General features: G+C 37.6%; 1 protein-coding gene across 2 annotated transcripts; it reads right to left on the bottom strand.

Moving 5' to 3' along the window:
• Window positions 1–1463: 1463 nt before the first annotated feature.
• SEPSECS (Sep (O-phosphoserine) tRNA:Sec (selenocysteine) tRNA synthase) lies at window positions 1464–23698 on the bottom strand. Of its 2 annotated transcripts, XM_069014323.1 has the most exons (12): window positions 23546–23698; window positions 23203–23330; window positions 21188–21342; window positions 18835–18953; window positions 18588–18746; window positions 17883–18036; window positions 13480–13582; window positions 11196–11325; window positions 10977–11068; window positions 3827–3920; window positions 3137–3227; window positions 1464–2015 (listed from the first exon to the last, which is right to left on the bottom strand). In XM_069014323.1, exons 1-12 carry the CDS (start codon window positions 23661–23663, stop codon window positions 1766–1768), a joined length of 1593 nt encoding a protein of 530 aa, XP_068870424.1. In that variant the 5' UTR covers window positions 23664–23698; the 3' UTR covers window positions 1464–1765. The 2 variants fall into 2 exon arrangements, with proteins under 2 accessions (XP_068870424.1, XP_068870425.1); XM_069014324.1 differs by lacking the exons at window positions 23203–23330; window positions 23546–23698 and adding an exon at window positions 22705–22929.
• Between the last annotated feature and the right edge of the window lie 859 nt (window positions 23699–24557).

Here is a 24557-nt window from a genome sequence, read left to right as displayed (position 1 = left end):
AGATGTGGCTCCAAAGTTTGTGGAAGTTTTACTGACTGGAAAAACTGAGGTACAGCAAGCTCTCATTAAAAAAAAAGGAGGGGGAGGATGGGGAGGGGAGAGGAAAGAGAGAAAGAAAAGACAAACCACTTACATCTCCTTACAGCCACAAGGGCTCAGTGGCCAAGTTACCTGACCTGTCTCCTAGGATGTGTTTGTACAGCAAACAACAACTGTGACTGCAGTCCAGGGAGCTGTACCTGCACAAGCTCTAATCAATCTAACCTGTAACTCCAGCAATAACAATGTGGAAGCAGCACTTAAGCTTAAGATACAATGGACCTCATTAAGTGAGAGAACCTTCATGATGACTAGCACAGAATTAACTCCCACATACTAGCATCACTTTGTATGAATCCATTTGAATGTGCTAGACAGACAATCTCTCAAAAGCACCACTATTTTGATGAAGTGATTTACAGAGGGCTCTGAAGGACACGTCTCAGAACCCACCCAGCAAAGTAACTAAAACGTTTCCTGACATTTAGAACTCATTAATTGTGGTATCCCAAGCAATACTGCATCACAGACAGACAAAGAAAATGTCTTTGAACATTACACTTACTTTGAACAGTAAATGACATAGAAGCTACGTACAATGTAGTAACCACATTTAAGAACTACACATTTTGCAACCTGCAGCACTGTCACTCCAGTGATATGGAACCTTTGTTTCAGGAACAGACTCTGAATCTATTGTTTGCTTAATGAATTCTAATCAGTAAATGCCCAGAGCCACAGAAGCAACAGTGCCAATGGCAAGAGACACTACAAAATTGGAAGTATATACATTTCAACAACAGTAGACTAAAAATGCCAAAATACTCTCACATCTCACTGGCTCTTAAAACTGCTGCATTAATCCTAGATGGCATTCCTCCTTTTCAGTGAGTTTTTGATCTGATCACATATCAAATCAGAAGAACGAAAATTAAAAAAACAAAGCCAAACCCCCCCCCCCCCAATGACTGTACCTCTTCATTCCACAACCCCTGACTTTCAGTATTAAAGCTCCTTTGGGTTGCTGAACTATGCCAATGTTTTCAAGAGCTGAGTACTGATAGGAGATGAGGTACTCTAGGTTCCTCTTTGCCACTAGAGATTGACTAGTTGTAGGTAGTTCATGACAGGTGAGAACACCTGAAAAACACTACTATTCCAACTCTGTCTTTTCCCTATGCAGTTTGAACACTGTATTTAGTAAGTGCTATCCCAACATTTGCATAGAATTTGAAAAAAAATTAAAAGTGACACATTCACTGATGAAAAACAAAGTATTTTGTGAGCAGAGAAATGTGGTGCTTGGATGGTCTATGCCTAGGAGGGAATTCAGTCACTGTCACAGACAATCTCATTAAACAAAAACATGTGAATAAACATCCTGTGATTTGGTAAACACTGGTCCAAATAGCCACACACACATCGAAAGGCAAACTCCGAGTCTTTATTAACATAAAGCTTTACTTTGGCAGATATTAAGTGCATTTTATACATTGCACAAAACTTGTGTCTGGTCCTTTGTTCTTGGAGAGAGTATCAACTACTTTCTTAAAGCTGAATTCCACCCAAATTTTTAGTATTGTTTTCAATAACAAGAATAACAAGAATATAAGATCAAGAATAAATTTCTGCGCTGCAGATGCACAGTCCTAACCCAATACAAACCCGACATACTTCAGACATCATCTTGCTACTTCATTTTGCTGTGTTACAAAATCTGTATCATCTAGTCTTCAAGTTGTTCTGTGGCTGCATTAGAATCACTTATTTCATTTATACACTTTTCTTGCTTTCCTTCTTTTCTAAAGGTCTTCAAACACTTGTCAAGTCTTTTTAGGAATACATCTACATCTTGCTTTTTAATTCCAATTGCTGAGGCAGCATTGAGGTAAGCACAAGGATAGTCATTTGCATGTGACATAAAGCCTTTAAAAGTGTAGTTATTCACAGTTTGCACAGATCCACAGGGAACAACCCTGAAACAAACAAACAAAATAGTGATTCAATTAAAGATGCCTTGACATTTCATGTGGTACCCTAGATTAAACACAATTACACAAATTCCTACTGAAGTAGGGAGTTGCTATTCCTACCACTGATGCTCAACACCAGCATAACCTTTAAAACTGTTGAAATGCCAGGTCAAACAGTGTATACTACAGAAGAATTACTTATGCAACAAAAGGGAAAACCTGAAACCTTCACATCAGGCAAAGAATTTGAGAGTTTTAACTTCAAAAATTGAAACTCTTGAATAATTTCAGCCAAAGATGGTTAAAATTACAGGACCAGCCAAGGTTAGGACAGGCAAATTAAAAAGAGCATCTAGCCACAGTACATATAGATTTACTGTCATTCATCTGTGCAGGAAGTGGAATAATCCAAGCTAATGAAGCATACCTTCTGACGTGGAAACATTCAGCTCCGCTACAAAAAAATAACATTAAGTCTATAGCAGAAGTTAGCATGGCAGCAGTAATATTCAGATTAAGGAATGCTGCCAAAACAAATTTTAAATCATTCTCTTCTTCTAAAAAGGTTTAAACCAAAATCATTAAAAATTATTTGGCTTGCATTTCATTGTAACAGTGTCTCTAAGAATAAATTCAGCTCAGACTGGCTTAGGTTATAGTTTTTAAATATTTTTATTTTTACACAATTAATTCAAGAAAGCAATTTTTTTTTCCATTTGACAAAAAGCTACATAGGATATTGAAAGCTTATTCCCTTGACATCCAGCATAACCTTATTTGTACTGCAATAAACAAAACAAAGATCTTACACATAAACTACACGATCAAACAACATCTGGAAACTAAATGAAACCAAGGGATACTAGGGAATAATGACACTAAATTAAAGGGTAATAGATTATCTATTTAGGTTACCAAAGTTGACATAGGAAGCCTCACTGCTAACTCAGGCAGGGAGACATTACTAGTCTATAACAGTGATGAAGAAGGGTGATTGCTCTCTAACTCGTTATTGTCAGACTGCCTTCTGTAATCATGATACAATTGGTATAAAACACTTACAGGATTTCATACAATATATGCTAATACACCCCCCACAGTTTTTTAATTTACAGTATCCTTACCTTGCTCCAGAAACTTGTCTTGTGAAAAGCATAGATCCAAGCTGGGTAACAGCAGCATCATTAGTTTCATCTAGATTCTTCAGTGACATGGCTAAAGTAACATAAGGTCAGGTTAAAACTGCTACAAAACTGCTTTTTCTCCAAAGAACCACCACAAATGACAAGTGCTTTCCAATAGCAATAATCTAGCCAAATGTTTGTGTTCACATACAAAGAAAAAAAAGAAACACTACATATAATAATTTTTAATTTTTCCACAAGCTGTCATAGATTATTCTTTGGTTAGACTGTATGCAGATTCTGCACAGGTGGGCATTTTTATTTTGGTGTTCAGCAGAAATTCTGGTTAGAACAAATACCTTGAGTGGGAATTCCATAATCTCTTTTACAACACTAAGATGATGAGTAAAATAATCATACCCTAATTTATTTTTAAATCTACCTTTTATAAAGTATTACTACATGGTAACATCTTCTGCCTGTCTTCAATTACTTTCTGTCAAATGAATAGGTTGGACAGGAGGAAAATAATGGGTCCAAGTTACTACTCTACTTTTATAGTAGGTTACCTTATTGGGTTCAATTTAGTAGAGTGTAGTGATGTTTAAATATATAAGAATGGTATGTGAAAGTGCATTATGAATCCACAGTATATTAGATTTTTTTTTAAGTTAAAACCCCAATAATTACCTAAGGAAATGGGATTATGTGGTGTATCTAACAGTCTCTCATTGTGGTTATCTGCCAGCTTCTTCAGCTCACATGAAAGATACGAAAACATCTCCTGAAAAAAAAAAAAGCAGTATTTTTTATTATTAGCTATCAAACAGAGAAAATAGTACCTATTTCACAAAACTGTTAAGTCTCCATTACATCCTACAGGTGCTCAGATGATTCTCTTTTCATGTGTACCAAGTAAGTGGATCAGACAATTCTCTGAAATAATTCTATAAAGGAACAGCTCCATTTCCTGAACACTGTTCTTATCTCTAAAGCTGATACACAAGTCTCTATCCGGTCTAATATATATGCTTGGGATGTCATTTATTCTCTCTGTGGCCCTGAAACCTAGGGAGGTAAAAAATCTTGAAGAGATTCCCACTGCACAGCAGGTCTTAACTCCACCCCACTTTTCAAGAGCCTTCCTGTGCCCCAGCCCCTCTAAGCCACTGAGAACAAACTGTTACCATCACAGATGGCCACGTTATGGCAAATGGCTCCTCACTCTGTCTTCTCTCCATTAATACATTCCAGACTAAAAGCAGTATATTCTGTTGCCATGTATCACACAATCACATTTCCTACTAGTGCAGAGACTTCTTTTTTTGTATGACAATAAAAATCCAGTCTATCCTCTAAAGAGGCTATGAGTATACATTTGACTGTATTTTGTTTCACACAATATACACTCTCCTGAATACTCAGCTCTGTTGAGCAGTCTGTCCTTTTCTTGGACCCCCCTCCTGTTCAAGCTGACTATAAGAATGGAAATATCTGAATTTCTGCTATCACTTAATTGGATTGCACCTTTACTGTGAAAGTTTCGTAAGACTGAGACTCATAAATACTTTGGCCCAGATACAAGTCACACTGCACATAAAAAGCTGTTTCTCTTACTTCACCTGTATTTTATATCCTCCCTCTTCCCCAGTAGTAATCTATGATAATTGCTCATGCTCTTTCTCAGTTTAATATATTCCTCTTCAGGTATCAGCTCAAAACACTTATGGACACAGTGAGAATAAACACCATTCTTCTTATTGTATGCTTTAGCTTTTTTTCCATCATTTTTAATGCTTAGTTTCTCATAAAAACTAGCAAAACCATACAGACACCGGGTAGCCTTTTTAGAAGATATTAAACACCAGATTTCTCCTCTTTCAGGCCATAAAAATTGTCCTGCTTATCTGCTTCAGTGTGCCTGCCTGTTTAAGCATCCTCATCAATTTCTGGACCTGACAAGTGATTTTTCATTCTTTAAATAGAATTACCTCTTCTGTTTGTAGACCAGTATCCTGCTTTGACCTGTGGACTCTGACAGATACAAATTACAGCTTGTGATCAAAATTATGCTTTTGAACAGAACCTCCCCAAGGTCTTATGAAATCAAATGAGCTTTGTGGTACCTAAGTTAGAAGAATGTTACAGCTGCTTTTCTTGAACCACTGCAGGAAACCTCATCTCCCTTCATGAGCGACTAAATGAACACAGCTCCCCACCTGTACTTCCTAGTACCACAGAACAAATTCAGGATAGAAAAAAGTACCCTCCTACTGTCTAAATAAATTAGGCTATTGATACAACTATCCACAAAACCATAAAGCTTCTGTAATACTTGAAAAAACAAAAAAATTGGGGAGGTATATATGTTTAATTATCAGAACTGGAAATCTGTGAAAAATCATTCTTGTTTCCCGTAAATCAAGTGATTTTATGGTTTTAGTTCAGAGTTTATTTACAGTTCACTCACAGAAGTTGAAAAATATTTATGTTTCAGATGTTCAGACACTTTTGCCCTTCCTCTGGTCCCTCACTGTATATAAGCACATTATTCATTTGTTACTTTCCATAATACGCATCACTAATGTGCTAGCCATTTTATTAGCTTTTTTTTTTGAATACAAATCATAAATTAATTTGTGCTCCCTCTGCTGGCTACTGACTCCTAAAACTGAAGCAAAGTATTATAGAAATATACATAAATTGTGCCTACTATGGATATATTATTGGTGAAATTAGTACTGAGAAAAAATATACTGGAACAAGACCAATTGTCAAAAAATATTTGTGTGATGTATCTAGGGAATTCTCTGATAAATCTCTTATAGTATTACTGAAAGGATTGCTGAAAGGAATACTGGAAGCATTACTGAAAGCTGGGATAAAAAGTTACCAACTGCATAAAAGTATTAAATTTAATTAAATCTATTCAATGAAATTAGGTTACTAGATGAGCCTTTACATACATAGGAATTTGTTAAAACAAAAGAAAATGGAAAGATGGCAAAAAAAATCCAAGTATGTATTTTCATCAGTTTGACTGAAGCTACATGAACATAAATTCAAAGTTTCCTCTTTTTATGAACAACACTATTTTGCATCTTTCCATTGGAAGCCCTCTAGATATTTTATAGTTTCAGAAGTTTGTTGCAAAATAGATTAACTGCCTTTCCAAAAAATGGATTAAAGCAATATTTTTGTGAGGTCAAATCTATAACCAACCTCCATTATAAAATATTTCTCTTATATGGAAAATTTATAAGCACCCTAAGCAATTATATATAATTGAGCTCTTACATAATAGATTTTCTGTAGCAGACACTCAAGTTTTCTCCAATGAAGCCAACTATTATGCTAAAGTTACACTGAGCAACCCAGGCACTAAATGTCAGTTAAGTTTCATTATTTAATTCACTCTTTTACCTTAGAAACATATCACAAAAACTCATTACGCTAGAGAAATGAATGCTAAACTATGTGGGAATGTCTTTCACTTCTGGTTCTTCCAGCACCTAAGCCAACAAAACACCTTAAAAAGCAAAGAACAAGTCAACAACACTGCATGCATCAAATATGCCAAATAACTCAATGGTCTGGTCAAAACAGTCTACTTTCATGTACATATACAAAAACATTTTTAAGAAGTATTGTAACAATCATCAAAAATATTTGAATCATACTATATTTACATTATAAAACTATTTTTAATAGAACCTACCCTAGTATGGGTGACTCTTCATTTGTTGCTCCATTGCACTGTTATTGCAAATGAAAATAACTAGAGAGAAACAAGTAAGGAAAAAGCCAGTAACTCCAGAGAAAAAGAAGATAGGAGTAATAAGCTATCAGTCCCATACCAGCTGACAAAGAGGCAGCTGATGAAGGCCAGAAAAGTTTTTGTGCAGGGTTGAAACTATCCTAGCTGGCTCTAACCACCTGTGACACTCTGCCTTCCTCCCTGTGTTACTCTCATCTGAAGAGACGAGCTGTCTTCAGGGAACAGCCAGAGAGCTGCTTATGGCAGCGTAGAGGACGCTGCGCAAGAGTCATTTTACAGCCTCTTCACACTAGACACAGACTGCCAGCTCTCCTGTGCTTGCCTGAGACTGATCTGGTCCCATCTTACTTTGCAGCAGCAGCTGTTTTGTAACGCAACCATCACAGCCTCTCTTTGCTTTGTGCCTCAGAATGCCCAGCTGCATCCAAGCTGCGATCTGACCAGGCCACTTGGCGCACCTCGCCACCCGTCAGAGAAGCTGCAGTGCTGAGCATGGACACCTGCCAGCAGATAAGAGCCTAGAAGAAGCCTGACTTTACTGACATGAAATGCAGCCAAACACATGACAAGCTATATGTGTTTGTGTGTGACACCTGCATATACCACACACCCTCCTCAGATTCTGTTGCATTGCAGGAATTTTGTTCTGGATTTATACCAGGAAGTTTTAAAAATACAAAATTAATCACAGAACCTTTAAATCTTTATATCATCTGCATCTAACATAAGTGTAAACTAACAGAAAGTGCCCAGTAAGTCTTGCCAATCTGATTTGGTAACACTCACAAGTTTTGGTAACTCACAATTTTTAAAGGTCTTTCTTAAAAACAGCAATCAACACATTTTCTCTTCAGCACTTGCAAGACCTTGAGTTCAGGGTCCCTGTGACCCATACTTCTCCAACACAGGCCATAAGAAGGGAGGCCTCTCTGAAATTTCCATCATGTTTGGCACTTGTTTAACTACACAACACCCGATAAAACAGTTCATTTAAACTCATTTGCCTCCAGCTACTCTAAAGTTTGAATATGGTTTGAATACATATACTTCACATGAGGAAAATCCTACAATATTCTCATGTTTGATATGCTACAGTGTAGCAAACTGACTAGGAAAAAAAAAGAGGAGCAACAAATGTCTATCTCATTTTGAGAATAGCTGATTTTTTTACATTTTTAATATCCCTCATGAAATGGCTTTCCTCTTCTTCCATCATAAGTAGAGCAGCAATACAAACTCACACTGAACTGTACAAATAATTTATTCCAATCAGAACAACTACATCAATGATAACTTATGAAACATAAACCCAGTATTTTACTGAATTGTAAAACCCAAACAATTTCCTCCCACTCTGTATGATTTTAAATATTTTAGATACATAGTCCATAAGGACATAAAAATAACTCCAGTTTTAATCTCAGAAAGTATGCAGACAGATGGATACCAATATAAAAAGCTCTATCACATCCTACAGTAACAGAGAAGTGCGTTTAAGAAAATGATAACTATCTTGATTGTTAGATTAAAGAAAGTCTAATGAGAAAATCTGTAACTGCTGAAAACAAAACAAAACCATCACTTCTTCAGTAATACAGGTAAAATAATTAGTTAAATGGATTAAAAGGACCATATTGGATAAGAGCAGGTATTAAACCTGGTCTGTAGAGTTCTGAATGTAAACCCTGAATGTAGGGTTCTTGCTCTCCATAAAATTTGACATGACAACTAAGCCTGTAGTTTATGCCATTACACAGTGCAACAACTATATTTACTTCACATGGCCTGGTTTAGACACACACATACATATATGAAAATAGCAACTTTTATGACCTAGAAATGTAAAATACGGGACGTAACGTAACCTGTACGGAGGCATCAAAAGTTGCTATAAAAACATGACCTTTACATACTGTTAAGAGCTCCTTAAAAGCAAAGATATTAACAAATTTGACTATGGACCAGCTGTTATCTGCATTGCAAAAGGACCTAGAATTGCCTACTGAGATCAGAAAACCACTGTTCTAACCATCACATAAATGTATAAAAAGGAATTCTGAAAATTCAGTACTCCTTCATATCACAACATATAGTCTCATACTCTTGGACAATTGCACACTCCACAACTTCCAGCTTGTCAGAAAAATCCCACTCCATGTATATGCTCCTCTCCCTCTTATAATTTCTTCCCTTCCTGTATTAAACAGCTAATCTGTGTAAAAGAAAAACTGGGCAGATTATTTCTTCCTTGCTTGTGCAAGACAAATCTCTTCTCAGTAATATTCTGGTCTGTCTGGCCTAAGCTCAAATAACCTGAAGTAACACCCACGCGAATGAGGATCAGGTAAAAAGAGAAAGAAAAAAAAATACCTGAAGCTTTTTATAGCTGATTTTTTTTGTGTGAGTAGGTGCAGCTGCACCAGTATAGAAAGGAGTACTCAATGTCAAGCTATAAATAGTTCCTGCTGGAAGCTTAATAGCTCTGCCTCTGCTTCCTCAGAGTACAGACAATAAACTATCCCTATTGCATTTTTACAATTCAGGAACAAACACATTCAAGCAAAAATGTTTCTATTTCTATAGAAAATCCAATAAAAGAAACATATTTATGCCATATATAAGGCTCTGTTTATCGAGAATACTCACATTTGAAATAAAAAGACCTGAAGTTGTAAAAATATAATACTTTATTCACTTTAGAATTCTACTTCCAAGAAAATGAGATGACTCAAAGTATACAGCTATTCATTAAGACATTTATGAAAGAACTATTATTTATGACTTGGACAATATTTCTACTGTCCTTTATACATCTGCTACTGGTAAAAATCTAGCATCAAAATCAGCTTTGTAGAAAACAATAAATTCACTTTAGATTCCTTTGGACATAAGAGTAAAGGGGAAAAAATACAATTTGCTTTTAATGAAGACACAAAACATACATAGCAATACATACAACAGTCTGCAATAAAATTTTGCCGTAGAGGCAAAAGCGGTAACTGCTTTCAGTGTTTCACACACTGTTCTCACTTTAGTTGCACAGATCACTTCTTAGTCATTGTAAGGCCACTAAGTTGGTTTGGTTTTCTACAGTCTAGCTATTCCTATGGCATCTCAGTTCCAGTACAGAATTTATGGATGCCTCTATAAGCAGCTAGAAATTAGTCAAAGCATCCAGAACTACTGCTCTGCCACGTAATCAGAGACAGCAGCAAGCTGTCAGCAGGAAACAATCGGAACATAGTTTTCAAATAAAATAATGAAACAGATAATGCATAGTTAAAAATTATTAATGTAATAGTACTTAATTCACAGCATTTCCTTATATAAAGCCTCTATAAAAAGAATCTTCTGTATTACTACATGAAGAGAGAAAAATCCAGTATATATTTATTCCAGAATTAAGGATAACTCAAGATATACAAATTCCAACCTGACATCCACTGGATTTTTGTGCAGTGCAATTATACCCAACTTAAAACCCATAGTCTGTGAAAAGCAGAGAAGAAACTTAGCTGTGTGTCTAGATGAATACCTAAAATGACAACATTTTTCTCTTTTTGTGGCAATGCACAGTATTTATAACCCAACCAGAAGCTGCGATTCTCCAGAGAATGTGGTACAGAAACATTTAATTAAGCACTATTATAGCACAAAGGCACAACAGGGACAAAAGAGGAAGAGCACAGACCCTGGGTTACTCTGAGTGTCCCATCTCCTGTCCTTGAAGCAGTGTGACCATGATAACACAATATTTCTCCATTTAAGTTTTTGTGGACAAAATTCTACTATATTAGTCACACTTTGGAACAACAAATATGAATACTGTACAAGATAGTACAGGACCTCAGTTTAGCTTCCTGGTTTGAACAAACAACAACATGGAAATCGTGTTTACTCATGAGCACCATTTAGACAAGAAGTAATTATATTAGACTTTCCAGATTCAGACTAAATTCAGTAGCTTTCTAGACAGAAACTGGATTTACTACACAAAGCAGTTTTGCAACAAGACTTTGTTACAGCTGACTTCAAGAAAATACTGCTTGCCAAAAAGCTTACCTTTCTCTCTTTCAGTAACTTTTTGTAGCCACTGGTTCCCAGAGACAGAAGTGTAATGAGGACATCTAAAGAAGGAGAGGCAGATGCTCTTCCTGAGAAAAAAAAAAACCCCAATATACAGATTAAAGTGGCAAAAATAAATTTTATGTGAAAGAAAGCTGATAATCAAGTTTTCTACAGTTATTTTGTATGGCTGAAATCAGTGCATGAACTGGTTACCTGGATACATTTTGCTGATCTCCTGAATGAAGGACTCGTTGAAGCCAGCAATGATAGCACCACCTACTGGAACCATAAAGTTTTTGTCCAAGCTCTGAACAAAAGCATCTATTCTGCCAACTCGAGCACCCTTTATCAAAAAGGACAAAAAATAAAAGCCTCAGCATACATTAGAAAAAAAAGGAAACGCGATAGCATCATAATTATATAAAAGTGTAGCTAAAATAAATATAATTCCTGAAACTCTCAGATACTGCATTTCTGATCAAACATAAAAATCAGGGTATTAAGTTTCTTAGCACTGCTTACTATTACTACCGTTGTCTGCTTAACATAGTACCTTACAAATTCCCATGTTGCTGTGATTTAAAATATCGATTTTAGTTCCTGCAAGTCTAAGTGTAGCTTCTTTTCAACAGCAACCAAAAAGAAACCCCTCAAAATTTAACGGGAATTACATAGTTAAAACTGTTAAACCCCAAACACTTTCTACAAGTCTCACAATAAAAGGCTACAAGTTAATGCTTTATTAGCAAAGCTTTTTTCAATACATACATAAATTTGCAATAAACAAACAGGCTTGTTACAGCACTCCTTCTAAGGCTGCTTTCAAAATCAAGATTCAAGTAACTTCTTATAGCAGACATTCCCCACATCCTTATACCTAACCACTCATATTTTCAAAGGAAAAAATGTAGATTCTGCAGTACATCTTCGAGTAGCATGCAACTGTGAACTGTACAATTTAAAAGTATGCAGCATAAGAGAACCCGAAAAGTAGGTTAAACTCCATACATATTAAAATACATGCAAATACACATATTTTTAAGACTACATACTAAATGCAAGAAGTAGAAACAGAGTTAATACCTATGGCAAATAGACTGAAAAAAGCAGAGCCAACTAAACCTCATTTATTAGTTCTATGTTTTGATAGATTAATGCACAGGAGATAGGAAGAAGCACTCCAAGTTTGTCAGCTTTTTGATGGGAACATGAATGCCAGCAGCTACCATTTGATTTAATTGACAGGCGATCACCAGAGGAAAAGCACAACATGAAATGGTCTCAAAAGCTTTTTCCTGTGGTACTCTTGCAAGTTCTGTTCACACTGTGCTCAGCATGTACATATTCCTAAGTACTCATTAATAACTACTTTCACATAAACAGAAAATTTTCTAGCACACAAAATAAACTTTGTAAAAAAAGTAAAACAAATCAGAGCTCAAATGTATACATTTGCATAAGCAAGGAACAAACAACCTACCGAGTCTAGGAAAAATATAGAAACAAACACAGTAAAAATTCTATTTGTAGCATTATAGTCTGAAATGTTTATCATTAGAACATTTCACGCAGCAAAACCCAGCATTTCCACAGCCTCATTCATGTTAGTTTCTCACTAAACTTGTGCAAATTAAATACAATAAACATGTCCTAAGTACATTACAAATAAAGCATATACCATTTTCTATTTCATAAATTCCCTCAGTCTTTCAAGATTTAGAAATGCCAACATGAAATTTCTGTCACAATTGTACATTAAACTCATCTGTGTCCTGATAGTAATGTCTTAGCAATCAGAAAAAAAGATGACCAGCATATTTAAAATTACTAATAGTTCAGGATCCTCTGGATTCTATTAAAATTTAACCCCCTATTCTTTTGAATAGGTAACAGAAAAGAGAATATTGAAGAACAATGCACATACAATACAATGAGGAAAAATCCAAGAACTCTGTTTCGTGACTGATCTTAGATATCAAGCAACATCCTCTTCAAACTAAACAAAAACTAAACTTTTTTGAACATAACACTGAACTTAAACCAGTTTCCTCAGCCATTCTCTGTGCCAACAATATTTTAACAGTGACAACATCTATCAAGTGCTGCTGTAGAATCCTGCAATTGAAAATCTGTAACTCATCCTGTTGAAGACTTAATTTCTATTCAGGTATGATCCATTATGCCACTTTTAGTCAACAACATTAGGAAATATTTTAAGAAAGCTTATTAAGGACATTTTTCCATTATGAAAGACACATGAACATACACAAAACCTAAATAAATTTAGGGTTACATAAAAAGCACATAATAGAAACAACTATTATGTTTAAATTCTATTTTTGTCTGTTTTGCTTTCTCAGAAAATTGTTCAAATATCAGACATGCATGGGATTACTCTCAAAGCTACAAAGTATCTCATAAAATTTGCTAGGTTGTCTGCAATCACAGATTTACTTATACTTGCTAAAAAATATTATTGGAAATACACAGCTCCTACCTGCTGGATAAGATGCATACATTTTGAAGACTGAAGTCCATATGCATTGTTGACAATATGTGGAATGTCATAATTAGCACAAATCACAGCCAGTTCCTCCAGCCTGAGAGCATAAAATTGTAATTTAGAAAAGCATTGATTACTGTAGCTCATCTTAGAAGTCAGACCATTGAAAGACTGAGAGGTCTACAAGGAAGTCAGAATGAGAAAAGTAACTTTTTTGATTAGTACCTCAAGGCAGTATTTGTCATCTTAAGCTATAAAACTTAAGATGAAAATTCTATTGGCTTTTACATAGATTGCAAATCGTTGATCTAGCCTGAAACTTTTCTTGCTTCACTTTAAGTTTTGTCTGGACTCTGGATGTAAATACATCCCAAACCATTCTGCTTTAGATATAAGCTTTGCTTTTTGTTACTTTAATGTTAACTAACACAGCTTTAGCTAGTTACTTCTTTCTTTTTCTCTAATATTCAATGTAAAAAATAGTCTATAGTAGTTTCAAGAGTGTCTTGGGTATCAAAAGCATCCTATAACAGGAAGTTTTTACATGTTTCTGTTTATTTCAAAGAACTAGCATTTGATCCTTTGGCTGGAATCTCACTTGGATGTTTCTGACAAACTGATTAGCAGAAAATAAGTTCTTTAAAGGACTGGAGGGCCCTCAAATGTCTGAATGTGGACATCAACAAATTGAAAATTTTTTCAGCTGTTTACTCTTCACTTGCCTTTAGAACGCCCTGAAATCACAGTGAGCTCAACCTGGATTGATTAATCAGTCAAATTAAGATTTATGCAAGCACACTGATCATTTAAAGTAAGATCCTTCGGCATTTTAAACATACATATATGCAGTAGCCTTTTCTGAAGCACTCCAATCATGCTGTATTTTTAAAAAAATTACACATGATTTTCCCCAAACTTTTGAATGTATTTTAGAAATAGAATCTATTTGAAAAACTTAGGCAATATAAAATAATTTAAAGTGATGATAAAGGTAGTATTACCTTTAAAAAAAAAATCAGGAAACTCTACTTCCAATGCATTTTTACTCTATCTCCTTCTGTACAGCTTCTCACTGTAATTTACTCACATACATATAAAATGTGACAGAGTATGAAAATGTCTTCCAAGAGGTGACATTCCTTTGCATTCTATTTCTATTATATTGTCTGGTGGTGTTCTGCAATGCAAAATTCTGCTGCAAGTGTCATATTAAATTTTTCCAAACATCAGTCCTTAGGAAATCATCATCACCATATTATCTTTAAAAAATCAAAAGTACTTTATGATTCGGAAACACCAGTAATATAATGTACATATTGATCTTCTACAGTCAAGATATTTGTCAGGTGCTGCATGTCCAATAATTTTTCACATTTATCAACACAGAATCGCAAAATATTCTGAGTCGGAAGGGACCCACAAAGATCATCAAATCTAACTCCTGGCCCTGCACAGCACAATCCCCAAGAGTCACACCATGCGCCTGCAAACATTGCCCAAATGCTTCTTGAACTCTGCCAGGCTTGGTGCTGTGACCACTTCCCTGGGGAGCCTGTTCCAGTGCCCAACAACCCCCTGGATGAAGAACCTCTTCCTGATATCCAACCTAATCCTCCCCTGACACAACTTCAGGCCATTCCCTTGGGTCCTGGCACTGGGAGCACAGAGAAGAGATCAGTGCCTGCCCCTTCTCTTCCCCTCATGAGGAAGTTGTAACTGCAGTGAGGTCTCCCCTCAGTCTCCTCCAGGCTGAACAGACCAAGCGACCTCAGCTGCTCCTTATACGGCTTCCCCTCATTAACAGAATACTTGAGGAAACATAACAATATGCAGGGCAAAGCTTTTGCCTTCTGATCTGATGCTTCTTAATCAGACTCATTCCTCACCTTCTAGAGAGACTCAAAGAAACATAGTTTCCCTCTTACATGCTTCTTTTCAAGTGCAGGCAGAGAATTTCACCAAACTAGAAACACAGAGGGTATACAGCTATGTATGTTCATCTTTCTCACTTCTTGAAAATTAAAGGAGCAATAACCTATCTTCTACAAGTACTGAAAACAGAAAAGTCTTTTTTCCTAAAAATATTCTATTGAACAATTAGATACATTTTGCAATACAGAGTAAGAATGCTAAAGTTTGAAGAGAATGTGTTAGTGTCCAAGAGAAGCAAACAATAAACAGCACCTGTCTGTACCTGCACCTGCTTCCAAGGCCTACAATGCAGCATTGAAAATGCTGCTAATCCTATAATTAAAATAAAGCATTAATGTAAGTTCGCTACAGAAGTTCCAAATAGTCACAAATAGAGAAATATTTCCCAGTTTATTCTTCCTTTCTTTCTCTCCTGTTTGTTAAAGTTAATGAAAAGAAAGCTTTGTTCTTTTTTTCTACTACTGAAAGTAAAAAGATACAGAATTCTGGTAAGCACATAAACCAACTGAAAAGGACACCTCTCCCTTTGGTTCTCTTAAATACAGTAGTTTTAGAAATACCTCACAGCAACAGCAGGTAAAATACCGTCTGAGAACTGATGCCTCTCTGAGAAAGAGGGTTTATACACTAGAGAATTACTCCCACAGAGTTAAACAATACTTCAAAGGAAAGCCATAGGTACAGTAGCCATAAAACTACTTAAAATTTTAAAACATGACCACCACAACTAAATAAAGCCTTACAAATGCAGATATTTAAAAACAGACATTTAAAACTGCACCCTCCAGAAATGCTGTCAGGGTTTTCCTTGCTATAGGAAGATGAAGGTTATGGCCTTCAACAGTTGACAGTTTCCTTTAAACAGAAAGTACATTCAAATCTTCCTATATCTGTGGTATATCATAACATAGTGCCACTACCTAATAATTCATCTCTTAGTGGTAGAGGACAAAACAATCGCAGCATGTCAAAAAGAGGAAGCAGATAAGGAGAAGATTCATTTACCCAAGCTGTAAAACAGACCATTCAATTTTGATAGCTGTGATTTAAGTTAGACAATAAATCTGCAAGTCAACTTCAAGCAATGTTCATAGTATTCTGACAGAATTAGATGGTTTTAACTCTCATCTTTCCCTCTAGCAGCAAGGTTAACCTATGATGAATACTGGGGCTTTTTTTGAGCTATGAAAAGAAAGTGAAATATATCTTTACTTGCCACATTTCAGAGCCAATAACATTTCTTTCCTGTTCTTGTGAATAGACAACTAATTTTTCCAAATAACAAAGTAATTAACAAAGAAGCACACACTGCAGAGGAACTCTAAACAAGTGTCTTCAATTTCATGATAAATTAAAAACAGTTAAAGAGAAATTACTGAGACATTACATGCATGTTAAAAAAGTCATCTTATTAGTATTTCCTACTTCAGCAAACTACATACAAGCCCACAAAAATACACCTGTTCAGTTGTAAAACCTAAGGAATTTTTTGCTTTATTTTCTTAAGCAAATAGAGAAAGCAGGTTTTGCAAATGGTCATTTTGGACAAATGACTCAATATACCAAGTACTTCAGGCACCTGTACTCCAGCAGGTCACCTGCAGATTGAGAAATATTTCATAACCAATGCACAGGTTGAAATAATGTGTCAAATATTCTATTTCCTCTCTAAAACTGCAGTGTTCATCTCAGCTTCAGCTAGAGCTTGAATGAAATCTTTGTAGCAACTTTTCTGAAGTTATGTGTGCGGACACATAACATTAGGAAAGAATGCAATGTATTTAAAATTTGTTTTAATAGTGATTTAGCCACTGGAAGTTATAAGTAGCATCATCATGCAATCAGGCAGCAAATAGTGAAACCAAGGCACAGCAGGGCAAATTGTATCTTACAGTCATACAACACACCTGCCCCAGATGCTTCCAAGAGTTTCCTTTCATTGGTGTACCTTAATTGCCCTTATAAACATCAGTATAATACAGGAAAGAGTAACTCAAGCTGACTTTAAATTTAGCTGTAGCTTTTTTCTTTTCTTTTTTGTAACTGTTAATAGCCTAGCAAAATTGATCACAGGCTGGAGGAGAAGAGTAGAGAAGGCAACAGGAACATTAAAACATGGCATTAGCTATGGGCTACATTTCCTGGATTATGTCTCTCTGAGAGTCTACTTTTACTACTTCCATGAAATTTTAAGAAAACCACTAGCAAAATGACATTAATTTCACAACAGGAGACCATCATTAACCTCACCCATATGACTTTCTCTGTAATTCGCACCTTTTTAATATATTTTTCTGGAAGGGGATTAAAGTACCTTTGCTAACTGTTGGCAGAAGCAATTTTAGCAAGATGGATGGTCAAAACATGGAAGTTTTGGTTGGTTGGGTTTTGTTGTTGTTGTTGGGGGAGGATGTTTATTTGTTTTTACAGTAACAAATAACACACATTTTACAAAGACCGCTTACCTATCAGGCACCCTTGGAGCAAAGCAAGATGTTGTAGAATGCACACAAAGAATATTTTCAGCACCAAGAGCCTTGATTTTGGTCTCCACTGCTTCGAGGTCTGTCCGTAGCTCATCACCTTCTAATACATTTTCTATCACCACAGGCTCAAAACCTGACCAAAAAAAGCAAGACCTGAATGTAACTCAACAAATCTCTGACTAATTTGGAGGTTGAGTTCCAGTATACGTTTGAAAACCACTTCATGAGACTGTTGTTTTGATAGATGCTAACAGAAAAGACTGTGCAAATCAGACAGACTGTCGTCACCTTCTGATCACAATTCCTAGGACACAAGTTTTTGCATAAATTCAAGAGAGAGAGATTTGAACCATGAGCTTTGGTTTTACATAAATCTAAGGACAGCCTATTAAACATCTTACTCTGAGGGCAAACTGTAACTTCCTTAGTATTGTGTTCTCACTTGACTACTTTATGCACCTCTGTACCACAGCACACACCTGCATTTTGCAAGGCATTAGGAAGGCAGCATACATGTCTTAATTATATGCTGGAAATCAGGAGTGCAGGAATAAAGCAGAGCTACCATGCGTTAAGCCTTTTTTGTATCTTACTGTAAGGATATGAATTGATCACTCTGATAGTTGGAAGTTTTGTATCTGTTATAAGAACACACACTGTGTAATCAATCAGTTACCTTCTTACCTGCAGTTATCATTGATTTAAAGCAAGATTTCTGGTCTATACGAGGCCAGATAATGTATTTTGCCTTTGGTCTCTTGTGCCTCAATGTTAAAAAACACAGAGTTAGACTCATGCCTGTTGCCATAGGAACCACAAAGCAACCAGTCACTGTCCGGACACCTGCACACAAAAAGCAAGTCAGAAATTAACATGAGGAACCCATGATGTAACTTCACAAACAACTGAGATTTTTCAAATTTACACCTACCAGCCAGTTTTATAACATCCAGAACTACTGAATTAGTAAGTTTGTTCAAAAGGCTTGAACCTGCAGCCTTAGGCTGTACTGCAGAAATATCACCCGATCTTCCAATTCCATGAATCAGCCTAAACAAAAGAAGTTGAAAACACACATCAAATTTTTTCACACTGCAATTCTTGTTGACTGAAGAGAATTTAATTTGATAAACAATTGTGGAAAACTTTGTACCCAATGCAACATCAATATCTGCCACAATGAATTCCATTTTAACAAACTACACATATTTGTATGAAATTTGGGTTTTTTTTTAAGAGTAGATTAACAATGTTCCTGCATGCAAGTAAAAACTTTGAGAAGACCCATAGTAGCAATATCTTTAGCATCTGGCAAGTTTACTTTTAAGTGCACCTCAGCACTTCTTGATGTTTGTTGAAACAGCATTATAAATGCTGACATGTTCAGACACACAACCAAGGAAAACAAAAATGAGTTGTCTACAGTGTAGTGTAGCATAGACATAGCGGTATTATAGATACTTTCTTGACAAATGCTTCATCTCCATAAGGCAAGGAAATAACATATACTGTGACAAATACATATACAAAGCGATACATATCTATATATACACATATATATGTATCGCTTTGCCCATCTTACACATCTTCACTTCATCTATCATTTTGCTATTCTATGTTATCTATCATGGAATACCATGTCTCTCTGCATTCTGTTTATAAATTATGGTTATATCAAACATTATTTAGTTCAGGAGTGGAGGATCCTGAAGTAATTTATAAAATACAAGCTTTCAGAACTAACTTCACCCATGGCTGAAAAGCAGCAGCTGATCAAGTAAACTAGTAACAGTATACACCTACTTATGGCTTTAATTCTGGTTTTGTCTTGGCAAAGAGTAAAATGTAGTCCAATAAATGTATGACATTCAGAAGCATGGTTTTACAGCTTAAATTTATTTTCCTGTTTCAAGTACTAAGTTGAAATCTACAAACACTTGATAATTAATTGAAATTTACACATAATCCTCACTCCACCAAAAATATTTTCCTCCCTCATTCTTGCTATGTTCTTAATAACAGTCTCATATCAGTACTTTTTATTTTGTGCACATATGTACTCCTTCCTAAGGACTAATCCTCCCTAAGACTGAACCTTTATTAAGCTAAAAGGAGAGACAGCTTGAAAACCATCTCCTGCTACCTCCATCACTCCCAAAGTCACCTGTAAAACTTATTGCAGAAATAAATGGAGGGGAGGACACTTTGCTATTGCTGACACTCACAGGTGAAGCAAGATGCCAGGTGACAGAGCTGCCCTGGAACAACAGAAGCTGAACACCAGTTCAGGCTCCCTCTGGCCAGAAGCCAGGCATGCTTTCTCCAGCGCTGTCTGAAAGCAGAACTTCCTCAGATAGCCTCCCCTCCCATATAAACCATGTATATCCTAATCTAGAGAGCTGTACACAAAACTCAAAAAGCCAAACTGATGTATTACTGGAGTTCTCCATGAACTTCTCGTGATACTGTAGGGCTTATGAAAGCCACCAAGCCTAAGTAACTCAACCTCCATAAGGTAAAGCTTACTAAATTTCTGGCCTCTAATATGTTTTTGTGTTTATCTTTCAAGGAGAAACATCCTGGAATTTTCACTTTGTTTCACTCCCGTTGGATAAAACATCACAGCAAGGTACTCAGCACAGAACTCAAAACAAATGCAAAAAAAATATATTCATAAAGAAATTAAGGTAGCACCTCTAAAATTATAGCATCCAACACACCCATTAAGTGTCAGAAGGGCTACAAGCTAATAAAAGCTCTTTTTGTCTTTAGAGATCTCCTTACTTCATATAAAATCGATTATAGATGGACTGGGGTTTCATCTGCCTATCAACTAATCACATTATAAAGTTATTAACAAATACAACAACGTACAAATAGCTGTCCACTATCAATGTTCAATATTGTGCAACTACAATGTACAGTAGTTTTTAATAATATACAGATGAAAAGCTGAACCTTGTTATAAAAGGCATGTATGGCATAGATTATTTTAAAACAGCAAGATCTCTACTTCCCTTGCAGAGGACAACTCAACAACTTCAGCTTATGCAAATTCAGTATACAGGACATAATCCTGACAAAGCATTTTTGCTTCTTTCAAGACTTTCTAATGAGTTATTAAATGAAAATTTAATGCAGAAAGCTGTATCAATTAAATTATTGCATTATATTATTTGCCTCAAATGCTATCAAGGTCTTAGATAAACAAAACCACAATAAAATATGCCATTGGAAAGTATTAATAATAAACCTGAATAATTCAAATTGTCAATAATTTGTACCTGTAATGCCTTCGGGCAACAAGTCCTGACACCACTCTTCCTTCCCTTTCACCAACACCACAGTTGCCCAGGAAGTTATTGCTATCCATTATAGCAAGTTCATGAAGAAACAATTCAATGGTGCTTTCATCCCATCCATCTTCAGGACATTTCCCCTTAATAATATAAAAGTAAATACAAAATTTGGAAATGAAAAATGAACAAAACTCAATGCAACTTGTTTGATTATTGTTACTCTCCTTTTTCATGCTAAACAGCAGTTTGTATTTTCATTATGCTCTTTTATGCTATCTAATGTTATGAACCTGTATTCAGAGAAAAGTTAAATAATGATTTTTCCATGTATTAAGTACAAGTACATTAGCATACCCCGACATTAAAACAATCAGGATATTTTTCACCTTCAAGTGTTCTTTATGGTACACACAAAACCACTGCAGGGCATACATATTAATTACTCCCTACAAGACTATAGATTATTTGATGTATTCTCTAGACATGATGTACAACTACAAGAATTCAACAGAGAAAACTGCACAAAAGGGAATATATTCAGATATTAGAGAACCAAAAACAGGAGCAGAAGGGAAATACAGTTTTAATGTAACACATCTTCCTATCTACACATTTTCCTTTCTAGTTATTATCTAATAGGGAGGAAACAATTTCCAAAATATGTCAAAACCCGCAACCAGAAACATGCTCTTTCTTGTGCTCTTTACTGCATTAACAACTGCACTCATTTGCCAATTGCAGACAAGATTCTCAAAGGACAGGGACCCATAAAACCATGAAGATTTTTACAGGTCCAGAGGCTTTTTCAAATGTCCCAGTAACAAAACAGCTAGTTCAGTAAATCTGATTAGTTTCTGAAGTGTAGTATCAAAGTTAGGTTGGAAACAGTAGATGACATGACGGAGGATGCTCAAGAACCGAAATATTTGCTAATTCATTGACAATGATTTTTATACGCTGGAAGCAATGAAATACATTGCTTTGTCACCTTACAAGTATCACTTTTTACCTCGTGTAACAATGTGCTAAGATCTTACTGTTTTAAAACATTTATTTAACCATTCGCTGTGCCTTTCTCGGCAAATGCACAACCCAGGGCAGTAATTTTTTTTTTCCTCCCAAACGCGGCCTTTTACTCTGCGGCTCCGTAAGGTTTCTGCCATCACGGCAGCGGCTCTCCCGAGCCGCCGGCCGGACACCGCGGTGGCGCCGTGCCAGAGGGCAGCGAGTCCGTGAGCCCTGGGCGGCCTTGCGCGCTCACGGGGCTGCCCGGGGCCGCCGCGGCCCTGTCCGGGCGGGGCGAGCTTCCCCGCCGAGCCCGGATGCTCGGAGGGCCGGCGGGCGGCTCCGGGCCGCTCTGCCTGCTCGGATCCCGGTGAGCGGAGGACAGAAGGGCAGCTCTGCCGCATAGCAGACGGTGGTGCACGGAGACCGAGCTGCTCAGGACAGCTGTACCCCACTCGGCTCCCGGTGCGCAGCGGCGGGGGCGGCGGCCCCGTTACCTGCTCCAGCAGCGCCCGCAGGCGCAGCTCGTGCGCGCGGCGGCCCTGCGCCCCCTGGCGCACATAGGCCGCCGTCACCAGCCGCTCGCTGCAGCCCTGGTTCTCCGCGTTCATGGCGGCCGCCGCCGCTCCCCCTCCGCGCCGAGCGGGCCTGTGCGAGCCGGGCACTTCCCGCCGGGAAGGGGCGGGCAGAGGCGGCGCGGTGCGGTGCACGCAGCTCCGCGGAGCTCCGGGGCCCCGCCCCGCCGCCGGCTCCGCGCAGCGGGCAGCGCTCCGCGGGGCCGCCCCCGCCCGGCCCTTCCCGGCCGCTGCGTGGGGCTGGGCCGCCCACGGTACAGGTGCGGGGCCGCGATGGAGCGGATCTGAGCTCGGAGTGTGCCACCGGCCGCGTCCCCCTGTGAGGGGCAGCCCGCCAGAACCCAGACTGCTGGGCTGGGAAGAGCCCGTTCGTGGGCTGTTTTTCGCTGTCCTCAGAGGCTGTTGAGAACAGCCGCGTACCTCTCCGGTGTTCCCGCGAGGACGAGGGCGTTCTTCGCTCCTCGGGACGTGTTTGTGGGCACAGGTGGTTGTGGGACGGTCCTCAGGGAATAGCAGCAGACTGCTAGGGCTGGGGGCGTAGGCCAAAACTGCATCACAGGGACAAAGAAAGTTACTCAGGGAGACCTAGCATATATATATATACATACATACATATATATATATATATATATATATATACATATATATATATACATATATATATGTACATATATACACACACACACACATATATATAATTTTTTCCCCCACAACTTGGGAAAAACCAGTTACACCAGCAGGAGATCTGGGCCAGGCTTTGCACCTTTACTAGGAACTGCCCATAAAGCCTCAGCCGGTGGAAGCTTCCCAGGAGCAGGGGGACCCGGCCGCCGTCGCTGTCCTTTGCCCCCGGGCGGCCACGGGGACTGGCAGGTTCCCATTTATCTTCTTGAAATAACTAGTAGCGAGTGTACAAAAATTGAAGAGGCGCATTAAGTACGCGGTGTGTTTGTTCCAATGTTTAATTATAACCAGCCTGTACCTGGTCAGCTGAATCTGTTTATGAAATCTTATCTGATTCTTCTGTTTTACAGTTTTAAGCTCAGACGGCTAATTGGCATGGGAAAAGTACGTAGCGACCGTCCCGCTTCTGTAAGTTTAGTTAACCTGATTAGGATCTTTTGGGCGTTTTGACAGAGTAATCTTACACACCTGTCTGAATTTGTTGCTCATACCATAATTAACACAGTTTCTTAGCCCTTTGAGCAGAAGAGAGCTCTACAAATTAAACTCCCCGCCCCCTCCTCGGTCCCCGCAGTCACCTGCACCTGGTTTGTTGGATGTGTCTTGTTGCTGTTGCTCTGTTAATGCGGAGCAGCTGCTCCTCCTGGTCTGTATCACAAGAGGGCGTCTACCTAAAGCGACAAGTGCACAATTGTGCGGCTATTCCCCTTTTCTCCTTTTGTTTTTTCAACTCCAGTGTTTCGACACCGTGCTCAAATACATCTAAGCACATGACAAAGTCTGCTCCCTTGGTTTAGAAGGATAGGAACAAAAGCTTTAGCACAAGGAAAATGACCCAGCTAATTTACGTGATGTAATTCTTAGTAATTTAAATCCAGGTGGCTAATTGCAGAGTATTAGCTACTTGGAATTAAAATTAATGGTTTGTTAATAACTATGACGATGATGTGTATTTTGTTTAATTATGAGCTCTCGTGGTGTTTGAACTCTGCGCTACTGAAGAGTGAGGCAATGTAAAGGCTTTGTTAGATCAAGACCTGTGAGCAAGTTACAGAATTCTCATTGAAGCAGAAGGTGAAAACTACCAGTTA

Source organism: Aphelocoma coerulescens, chromosome 4 (assembly GCF_041296385.1).
Source record: "Aphelocoma coerulescens isolate FSJ_1873_10779 chromosome 4, UR_Acoe_1.0, whole genome shotgun sequence".
Taxonomy (NCBI): domain Eukaryota; kingdom Metazoa; phylum Chordata; class Aves; order Passeriformes; family Corvidae; genus Aphelocoma; species Aphelocoma coerulescens.
This window is presented reverse-complemented; position numbering and strand designations above follow the sequence as displayed.